Source organism: Clarias gariepinus, chromosome 24 (genome assembly GCF_024256425.1).
Source record: "Clarias gariepinus isolate MV-2021 ecotype Netherlands chromosome 24, CGAR_prim_01v2, whole genome shotgun sequence".
Classification (NCBI taxonomy): domain Eukaryota; kingdom Metazoa; phylum Chordata; class Actinopteri; order Siluriformes; family Clariidae; genus Clarias; species Clarias gariepinus.
Genome location: NC_071123.1, coordinates 20542321 through 20552999, shown reverse-complemented (window position 1 = coordinate 20552999; position 10679 = coordinate 20542321). Strand labels below are relative to the sequence as shown.

The window sequence follows — 10679 nt, the reverse complement described above, 5'->3', positions numbered from 1 at the left end:
GGGGTGATAGAGCTAGACCAAATGGAAGGACCCGATATTGGTAGGCTTTTCCCCCAAAAGCGAACCTCAGGAACTTCCTGTGTTGTGGCAAAATTTCTATGTGAAAACATGCATCCTTCAGATCTATTGTCACAAACAAATCCCTTGGCTGGATTTGTGAAACAATGCTTTTGACAGTCAACATCTTGAATCTGTACTTTTTGAGATAGCGGTTCAGTCCGCGAAGATCTATGATTGGACGCAGCCCCCCCGTCTTTCTTGGGCATAAGCTTCAGGACGACTTCTTTGAAAAGAAGACAGTGCGGCGATCTGACCTCTTTGAGGCAGCCTGTGAGGGGCGGCAAGCCGTACCCCTGTCTTTACAAGGGGGTGCCCGGCTGCTGACGCTTTCTTTCTGCGCCTCCCGTCTGGTGAGAATCATATCTGATCGAGACTAAGTGGCCGACAGTCTCGACTCTTGAGCATGGCGTGGGAGAAATTTCCCAAAAGCCTGTTCATAAAGCCTAGCTTCCCGAAACCTGGTGGCAACGGAATTTACAGCTGAGAAGGTGGGACGGGGGCATTCTCGTCCTTATCCTTGATGCCCATCAGATTTAACCATAGGTGCCTTTCTGCGGACACCAGGGCGGCCATGGAACGGCCGATAGCACGGGCTGTCTGTTTGGTCGCACGAAAGGACAAGTCAGTTGCCCGGCATAATTTTGTGAAGGCTGACTCATTCACAGTGCTGCTCGTGCTCAAATCCTTTAGCAGGTCGGCCTGATACGCCTGCAAGACCGCCATGGTGTGCAAAGAAGCGCCGGCTTGACCTGCTGCTTGGGTAGAAGAAGTTCTACACGGCTTGGAGGGAAGTGTTGGCTTCTTTAATGAGGATGATGTCCCAGGAGAGAGATAGCCCGCAAGCGTCTCTTCTATCTGAGGCATCACCATGTAACCACGTGCTTTTGCATCAACAACATTCGCATAGACGAAGTTGATGGAACAAAAATACGGAATGAATAAGGCTTGCTCCATGAATGAGTTAATTCGTTGTGGAGGTCGTCAAAAAAGGGGAGAGAGCGACGTTGTGGCTCCAACTCCTGGCCACCCGACAGAAATTTGTCATCTAATTTTGAGCGTTTGGGGAAGGCTTGCTCCTGTGGCCAATCAATGTGCAGCCGCTCGACTGCACGCGTTATGACTTTAAGCAGCTCCTCATACTCTTTATCTTCCTTAGAGGAGCGTTCTGAGGTAGCTACTTCCATTTCCCCAGAAGCAGGAGAGCAAGCCTCTTCTACACACTCACGAAAAGCACCGGAGTGCACGGAGTGGAAGTGGAAGGGGAGACTTCGCGATCGGAAGAGAGGGCGAGAGAAAGGAGGGGTGACTCCGTCTCTCGTGCCTCGGCGATCCCCAGGAATGCAGCGCGACTCGTGGCTCTCTAAAGAACGCAAAGCGCGCGCGAAGCACCTTCATGGGAAGAAGATCACAGTGTTCACAGCCCAACCTCCCTCAAGCCCTTGGAAAGCGTGACTTTCCCCCAAACACTCAAAGCAAAAAGTGTGGAGATTGCCCTCCGCAAGAAAATTCTTACACGGAGGGACACATCTATTTTTAAACTCCACCATTATATCAGTGAGTTAACACTTTTCTTTGCTTTTTAATTTTTATTTGCTTTGTTTGTGACACACGCTCACAATGCGGTCATGAAGACAAAAGATCTGAGGAATGTTTCTGGTTTACTCCTATTTATAACCTTGTAGCGCAGCCACATAAAGGGGCATTTTAACTAACAGGGAAATGGATAAAGGAGCTAATGCTGCTCACCTGTGCACGGAAATAAAATCTGGTTTTATTTGTCCCCATAGACAGTGTTGGTCACAGGGTTAAGCTCTCGCAAGCATGCGCGATCGCAGCGCAAGAGGACCCGGAAGCAGCGTTGGGTCACGTGTGGCCGAGCCAATCTCTTCCGTGCATCATTTCACCCATTACAATAACATTGACTCTGGACAATCATACACGCACTCACACACTCGCATACATCTGAGCATTTCACTGCATATCGTACTGCGTATGACTGTGTATGTGACAAATAAAATTTTAATTTGAATTTGACATCACACACATTGTTTATATTTGTATATATTTTGTATATATTGGTTTTGGTGCACCTTGTTTGTTTGTTTGTTTGTTTGTTTTGTTTAATACACTTTGGTTTGGTTTACATCTAGTTATTGTGTCGCATCTTTACTTGTCCTGTCTTGATTGCGCAATACCGGAAGTGTTGTTTAAAAACCTGTATTTTGATTCTCGACCCCGTAGCAAAGTAACTAGAGATTTTAATAAATCCAAGCGTTACAACCTGCAGGTGCGTCTCATCAGACAACGTCACCTGACTGAGGTTATATAAGCCAAAATTTGGCGTGTTTGATACACACATGCTTCACAACCGGCAACATGAAAAGATGTTCCCATAGCGTTTTCACGCAGCATCGAGTGTAACCTTTGAAAGGGAACAGTGGCCGCGCTCACAGTTGTCTCACATCTCCAGGGTCAAGGGGTCGATTTCCACCACGGGTCTAAGTTTGCATGTTCTCCCTGTGATCGGTTGGTTTCCTCTGGGTGCTCTGGTTTCCTCCCACAGTCCAAATACATGCAGATTAGGATAATTAAGCCCAATCCCAATTCTACCCTTTACCCCCACACTTAGCCATACCCCTCTGTTTGGCGCGTTCATGTGAAGGGGTAGGGGTGTCTCATTTCTCTTGTGGTTGGAGGGGTAGAGGGTAAAGGGAAGGGCCAGATATCCCTCCAAACGAAGATTTTTCGGGACCTCACTTCAAACAAAGGGCTAACCGAAATTTTCAACACGGCTGCGCACTCGAGCAAGCAGACCCATAAATGTAAGTAATTTTTTCCATTAATAAGGATTTTTATGACAAGTTTTCATTATATGTATATTACCTTTAGTCTTGTGTTTGTGTTTATGGTGTTCTGTAAAGAAACGTTTGCAAAAAAATCGCTAAAGTTTGCTAGCTGATAGCACCGATTGCACGATATTACAAAAAATATTTTTATCTCATATACACTTTACTGCATGCTACAAACAAATATGAAAGTTCAGTAGCACGGAAGTTTGCCGATCATTTGATAACGCATTGGAACTAGCGACAACGTATGATGACGTATAACAGTGTTGTAGTGGTGTCCCATTTCTTTGGGAAAATATTTTTCCCTTTCCACTTCATTTCAAGGGACAAGGGAAAGGGGCGAGGGGTAGGGGAAGGGGTGGAAAATAGAATTTGGATTGGACTTTAGTGTTCCTAAATTGCTCGCAATGTGTGTGTGTGTGTGTGTGTGTGTGTGTGTATGTGTGTGTGTACGTGCCCTGAAATTGATTGGCACATCATGCAGGGTGTCCCCTGTCTTGTGGCCCAAGTGTGACCCTGTACAGTACAAGCACTATAGTGAACAAGTTTTTTTGTTTGTGTGTGTGTGTGTGTGACTAATAGAAGAGTTTAGTGACGCTGGTCTTATTAATGATGCGTGCATTCAGACTGCTTTTTAGGAAAAATACATCTTTAATAGTCTTTAATGTGGTGCCATTACTTTATGAGACTGATGTAATGACTTTTAGTCATTAAAAATAAATCTGTAAATAATTAGCTGGTCAGAAAGTCGCCGTATTTTGAGAAGAACCGAGCGGCTGAGGCGGTACGGGTGGAGATCGCTCATCGGTTATTCATACAGGAAGTCGAATGTGTTAAATGTAAACAACAGTGAGAGATCATCACTGCCTACATCTCACTTTATTGAGGCAAGCATGGGTACATGAATAAAGGTATACAAATATATTCATGTTTTAATTAAAGAGTTGTCAAAGAAAAAAAAAATATATATAATCTCAAAAAAGAAATAAGATACAGTGGAACCTCGGATTACAGGTAACGCGGTTTACGAGTGTTCCGCAAAATGAGCAAAGATTTTTAATAAATTTTTACTTGAAAATCGAGTGTTGTCTTGGTTTACGAGCACTGAGTATCATGTATCACGCATGCGCTTCTTGTTTTGACACCAAGCGTCACGTGATCACAACTGAGCCAACGATCTTTCTCTCTCTTGCGCTGCGGAATTGTAGGTAATTGCCTCCCCTCCTGGGTGAATACACACACACACACGCACACAAATCTATCGTCTCCCCTGCTGGGTCTTAGTGCTTGCAGAGTTTCTGTGTAAGGCATAGAGTGTGCGTGTGTGTTTGTGTGGGAAGCCGATACAGGCGTATATATTATTTTTTTATTAATTATTTTTATGCATTTATTTTTTTGGGCTGTGGAACAAATAATTTGAGTTTCCACTATTTCTTATGGGAAAATTTTATTTGGTTTACGAGTGTTTTGGAATACGAGACATCTTCCGGAACGAATTATGCTCGTAATCCGATGTTCCACTGTATTCTTAATAGCAGCTTTATTCTGATCTCAACTCGATTCTACTTTTTTAATTTACTGACTTATTAATTAATTTTTTTTTCAGATCAAACAGAAACGATTTTCCAAACGAAGTCCTCACCTGTTCCTCTCACCGAAGTCTCTCGTACCTCATACACAAGGACATAAACATGAGAAACAGACTAAACTGTTTTCAAAAAATTTTAAGCACTGTTTTGTTTCTGAATCTCCTTCACCGAGATGATCATTAATTAGTTTGAAACTGTTACAAATGAGACAAAAATCTATGTAAAGCAAAGGGTTCTACACAGCAGGTAGCAGGTGGAATTACACCAGCAAAAAGCCTCGAGATGGGGGCACTGAACTCCTGTTTACTCATCTTCATCACTCGAACCCTTCTTGTATTCAGTGGAACAGTCTAGGAAGAGAATGAAATTTATTTGGAGAGAAGAGAAAACTTCTTATATCTCAAATGTACTCTTCAAAAGAACTTTTTCTTCTTCCTGCAAAACCAGAAGATGTGTAGGTGTGTGTGTAGGGGTGTAGGTGTGTGTGTGTGTAGGTGTGTGTGTAGGGGTGAAGGTGTGTAAGTGTGTGTATGTAGGTGTGTGTGTAGGGGTGGAGGTGTGTGTAGGTGTGTGTGGAGGCGGAGTCATACTTGTTGTAGCAGGGCAGTTTGGGGTTCCTGTAGTGGCTGTAGGGGTTGGTTCGGGACAGAGGAGTCCTGCAGATCCAGCAGAAGTACTGACCACAGGTGGAGCAGGTCATTTTGTTGCAGCCTTCTATCTTCTGCAGAGTGAAGAGGAAAGACAGTGTTAAAACATCTCTCAGCTTTCATTCAGTTTAGAACACAGACATAAGCGTGAGGAGACATAGAGCACGCTCAGAACTCACTCGTGATCAGGTGTCTATGAAGGTCTGCACTCATACACACATCACACAAAACGATCCAATGCATTAAACAGATAGAAATTCATTCTGATTGTCCTCAGTCCCATATTCTCGAGCTGTTTATATAAGTGTTTAAGCTCTAACTCCAGTTTCGCTGAGATCTAACGAAGATTTCTCCAAATACAAAATTCCACAAAGATTTGATTTTTACTGTTAGTTTTTCTCAGGTTGCGGTGTTTCGGTCAGGTCACGTGGTTTCGGGGTTGTAGGACACAGCAGTGGAGCTGACCTGAATGTGACATCCACAGCAAGGGCAGGATTTAGAGTTCTTTTTCAGCCACTTCTTACTGCAGGTCTCCTCCACAACACGCCGCATCGCCTGCTTCCCAAAACGCAGCTCCATAAATCTTTTCCTATCCTTAGAGGCAGCCATGTACTCCCCATGCAGGTCATGAAGCTCCTCTAGAGAGAAAAGAAAGAAAATCTTTAAATAATCTTTTCTTCCCATTTCAATAAAGAATGATGTCGATCCAATAAAATAGGCTTGAAGGTCTGAGAAGCTTCTTTAAAAAATTCTGCTTAATGTATCTCAAATAATGTTATTCCATGACAACTCTCATATATTCTAGATTCATTACATGTAAAGTGAATTATTTCAAGTCTTTTTTGTTGTAATGTTGATGATTACGGTTTACAGCTTAAGAAAATAAAAATGTCAGTATCTCAAATATTAGAATATTTCCCAAAATCAATCAAAAAGGATTAACAAAGTTCTGAAAAACAATGTTGCTTGAATATCAGCCCTCAGCTCTCAGTCAGTATTGTTCAACTCGAAACCTGTGCCTCTCCTCTCTTCCTCCAACTCTAGGAGCGTGATTTCCAAATTAAGGTTTAAAATAGGACTTTGGACCACTGAGCAACAGGTAAGACGCCTCTGAAGTTGTCTCTGGCTCATGAGTGGCTTGACACAAGAAGTGCAGCAGTTAAAGCTCGTCTCCTAAAGATGTCTGTGTGCCTCCAGCCTCACTCCACTCCCTGTGAAGCTCTCCCAAGGTCTTGAATCAGATTTCCTTGCCGATCCTTCTAAGGCAGCGGTCGTCCCTGTTGCTCAGTCACCTTTTCCTGCCACACTTTTCCCTTACAGTCAGGTTTCCTTGAATACACTACAGTACCTTCTGTCATCTTCTGGACGACTATCGAGTCAGCAGTCTTCCCCATGTATGTGCTGAACTAGACCCAGAGATGCACTGTATTTATACTGTATAAACAGTAATTTACTTAAACTCCAAATTAAATATTCTAATAGTTTGAGATACTGGGCTTTTGATTTTAATGAGCTGTAATCGTGATCATCGAAATTAAAACAAACAAGGCATAAAATATTTCACTTTCCATGTAATCTAGAATATGAGTTTCACTTTTACATTAAACTGCAAAAGAAACTTAACTTTGTCACATTATTCAAACTCTTTTGTGATGCACTGTATATTTGCATAACCTCTTCAAAAGGTTTTTTAGGTGTTGCTAAAAAAAATAAAAAATTCTTAACAAAATTGGTAAAAGTTAAAATACAAGCTGCGGGCACAAATGTGACTCCAAATAAATTTGTATTATACTTACAAATCCCCTCCCTTTATTTGGAGTCACACATGTGCCCATAGCTTGACGTTAGCCTTTAGGGTTCTTCTGTCAGTTATATTTAATTAGCTGTGGCCTGAATACAAAAGTCATCATGAGTAAAAGTGCCTCACGGGAGGAAGGCAGGCAGTGGAAGAGGCCGTGGTAGGCGTGCTTGCACAGCGTACAGAAGGCGTAGCGGCAGCCCGGACACAGGCCCATGGTGGAGTCGGGCTCCAGCACCACGGCCGAGCCACAGGACCTGCGGGGACAGTACATGACGTCGGACATCAGGTCCAGGGTGTTCTGAAGCAACAAGCGATCGTAGCGCGCAAACTCGTCCTCGCCGACCAGCAGCTTCACCTGTTAGAGACACACAGTGTATAACGCGGCTGCTAATGTTTTATTCTCTTTTATGTCTGTATAACATTACAGGCCTTTTAATACTTCACATAAATTACCTGATATTTCAAGCTAACTTATTGACTTCAAGGCAATCCCAAGTTAATATCACATTTATGTGAGATAGATTAGCTTTAAATGATGCTGTAGACACACACAGGTGTAAGAGGGTACCTGGGAAGGGGCCGCTACAGAGGCGCACTTGGGCTCGGGGCAGGTAAGGCACTGAACTTGGCCGTCTCGGATCTGGATCTGGAAGAACTCCTTGATGCAGGCTTTGCAGTAAACGTGCTGACACCCTTTAAAGAGCGTGCAGCTGGAGCCCGGCTTCTCAGAGAAGCAGATCCCGCAGCAGAAGACCTTACTGTCAAAGAACTTCTGCGTCTGAGCTTCGTCAAAGTCCAGGAGCTGGCACAGCAAGTCCATGTGCGACTCCAGGACCGCACGGGGGTCCAGCTCCACCGGCTTCTTCTTCTCTACGCCTGCGCTTTCAGCTCGGTTGGTGGCTCCATCGGTTCTGCAGCTCTCTAGCTGAGAATGTTTGGTACTGATGCTGGCCATCTCCAGAGGAGACTGCAGGCCCAGGAAGTCCAAAGCCTCGTCTTTGAGGAACTCGATCCAGGTGAAGAGCACCACACTGCCCTTATTCTCCTGCCACAGGTCATCCAGACGCTTACACAAAGACGTCAGCTGATGACAAGATAAGGTGGAGAGAGACAGACAGGTGGACAACAAAACATTATCAGTGATAACTTTTTTCTCTAATTCAAGCGTTTCAGTGTGAGTGCGTTCTGCCGTGGCCGTGATACGGAATGCACCAAGTGAGGACCTGAACAGAACAGACAAACTAAGGACAAAGAATTTCCTCACCTGGAGTCTAGAGAGCCACTTGGAGCTCAGCATAAACATTGGCGCTGATGAGGAAGGATAATCGACAGGAAGCTCGAAACTCAAGACCAAAGGAGGCAGAAAGGACACGCTGTACTCCACGCATTTATCCCCTGTGCAAGGACATTCACACAAGCTCAGGTGAGTGGGACGAGTCAGATTTAAATGCTAGACTGAAAAAATCCAACATTGTCTTACCTTTGACCAGCAGCTTGAAGTCCCGGGGAAGCTCCAGACACAGGTGGATTTCTCCTTCACGGCTGAATTCGGCTCGGCGAAACTCCTCATCATAAATACTCGCTAGAGCCAGCAGTTCATCAGTCTGTGCTTCCTGATCCTCAGACATTTGAACATTCCTGTAAAACAGAAGATGTTTGAATACACACACAGAATAAGAGAAGTAGCTGTTTTATGGCTAAACCATTCTGATGAAGATTAAACAGGTAGAATCAGATATTGTTCAATGATTAGCTGGAAGAAAAGTTTAAGATAAAACTGAAGAGTGCTGAATATTATAAGAAAGAAAAAGACAAACTGTATAAACATCATCATCATAAACTGTCCCATGACACGTCGTAACACATGGGATGGCATTTTTTTTTTTACTTAACATTTAAAAACTTTGATTATAAGAAATGATTTAAAAGTTAAACTGAACCATATTTAAAATGTAATTAAAAAGTAAATTATTAAGTATTAGAATTATTTTTATTCTTTTTACTGTTTTAATAGCCAATGCACATCGTGTATTATAGAAACCCTAAGTACTGTATTTTGATGTGATGTTTTAGTCCAGGAACAGTAAACTGGAATACTGTAGTATTAATATCATTAATATCATTAATAGAGCATCATTTATTGTTGAAGTTGTAACACACCCTTTAGCGTTGTTATATAACTGACAGATAGGGACGCTCTCCATAACGATTTCCGTTAAGCAAAATGCCTTCTGTTCATCAGTTGTTTTTTTGGCGGGTATCGGCACTGCATCCAGTGGCTGGGGTTTGGGCGCCGGCTGGGAATTGAACCCACGCCTTCCGCATGGCAGAAACACCTACCAATGAGCCACCTATTAGTGTATACCAATTAACTGCCCATCCCTTAGAAAAGTTAAAGCACCCCTTTCCAGAATAAGCCACACGATTTGACACCATATTCATGGGTCTATGATAAATGGTGCGGGACTAGTTACGCGCCAAACTTTTGTACAGTAGAAAAAGAAAAAGAAAACTAGAGAGCAAAAATTTTTGGAAAGATTTTAAGTGTGCCTCTGCGATGGTCGGGTCACTGCTAATGTGCGTGGACACCATCCAGTGCGTGGTCGAGCCTTCCGATGGATCACATTCAAGGCAGTGATGTCACAGCAGAGTCTGTGGGACTTTTTGGGGCTAGTTTTTTTGGGGTTTTGGGGGCACGCCCGACGGCCCCCCACCAAAAGTCATAGCACACCATTCCCGAGCGAGCCGCACGGAACGGTGTAACATACGTGTGGGTCGTCTCGAAACTGCAAAGTTTTAGGGATATATTAAATGGATTGCACAATGATTTCTAGGGGAGAAGTGTGCGCGGGCACACTTAAAAAATAATAACCCTGTGAGATAATAGTAGTGCTTTGCTTCGCTAACTAGAGAGGTACATTTCCTGAAAAAATGTGAGTGGTGCTTGCCGTGTCATAGATATAGCTGATGTCACAGCTGATGTTGGTCTCTATGGTAAGTCAAAAAAAAGCCTGTGAGATAATAATAGTAGCGCAAGCACCACTAATAAAAACTACTGATATTTCACTTTTAACAGACTTTATAAGTGTACAGTGTGTAATCAGATGTGTGTATAAGACTAATCCCCTGCATCAGTCTTTGTGTGTGTGATACAATACAGAGTGATCACAAACACTTCTCTGATTCGCTTTAAGGCTGTAATGTGACTGTTGTCACTGTGGTCTCCTGCTATTGTTTGTATATTGATAAGCCATGCGTTAGTTGGACTGTGTACCCGGGTCAGTGACAAAATATTTGCCCCCTACCCCTTTGTGTCAATGTCACACTCTGATTATGTGTGTATCGTTTTATGTTATGTCTTTGCAATCACAAACAGCATTTGATGTACACAAAGGTCCATGGTGTATGATGAAATGAACTGCAATGATGGGTGCGGGCATGTGCACATGCGCAGAATCCCAACGCTTTCAGTTCAACCTGCTGGGAGTGTCCGTTTACTTTCGATCTAAAGGAAGACAGTGTGTGTGTAACATGCTGCAGATTGATCTGAATAATAATACCAAGCCAACAAAAATGCTAACAATATCATCACACACACCTCTTACTCACACACTTACACACACAGGTGTGATCCAAGAAGAGTCCCAGCTCATCGTTCTATTCTACAGACATTACATTAAAACTAAATCCTGCTCACCCCCAGCCAAACCCCCCCCCCCATGCTTATAACCAC

General features: G+C 43.3%; 1 protein-coding gene across 1 annotated transcript; it reads right to left on the bottom strand.

Annotated features, from left to right (window-relative positions):
* Nucleotides 1-923: 923 nt before the first annotated feature.
* On the bottom strand, nucleotides 924-8574 carry LOC128512624 (E3 ubiquitin-protein ligase RNF14-like). Its single transcript, XM_053485977.1, has 7 exons — nucleotides 8427-8574; nucleotides 8211-8341; nucleotides 7515-8030; nucleotides 7073-7301; nucleotides 5611-5783; nucleotides 5089-5219; nucleotides 924-1449 (listed from the first exon to the last, which is right to left on the bottom strand). The coding sequence occupies exons 1-7, from the start codon at nucleotides 8572-8574 to the stop codon at nucleotides 924-926; spliced, it is 1854 nt and encodes a 617-aa protein (XP_053341952.1).
* Between the last annotated feature and the right edge of the window lie 2105 nt (nucleotides 8575-10679).

What these genes read in the sequence shown, in the direction of transcription:
- LOC128512624 (XM_053485977.1), bottom strand. Translation starts at nt 8,574, where the DNA reads ATGTCTGAGGATCAGGAAGCACAGACTGATGAACTGCTGGCTCTAGCG. An exon ending in AGTGGCTCTCTAGACTCCAG is followed by an intron (nt 8,031 to 8,210) that starts GTGAGGAAATTC and finishes TCTTGTCATCAG; the next exon opens with CTGACGTCTTTGTGTAAGCG. An exon ending in GCTGTGGATGTCACATTCAG is followed by an intron (nt 5,220 to 5,610) that starts GTCAGCTCCACT and finishes TTCACTCTGCAG; the next exon opens with AAGATAGAAGGCTGCAACAA.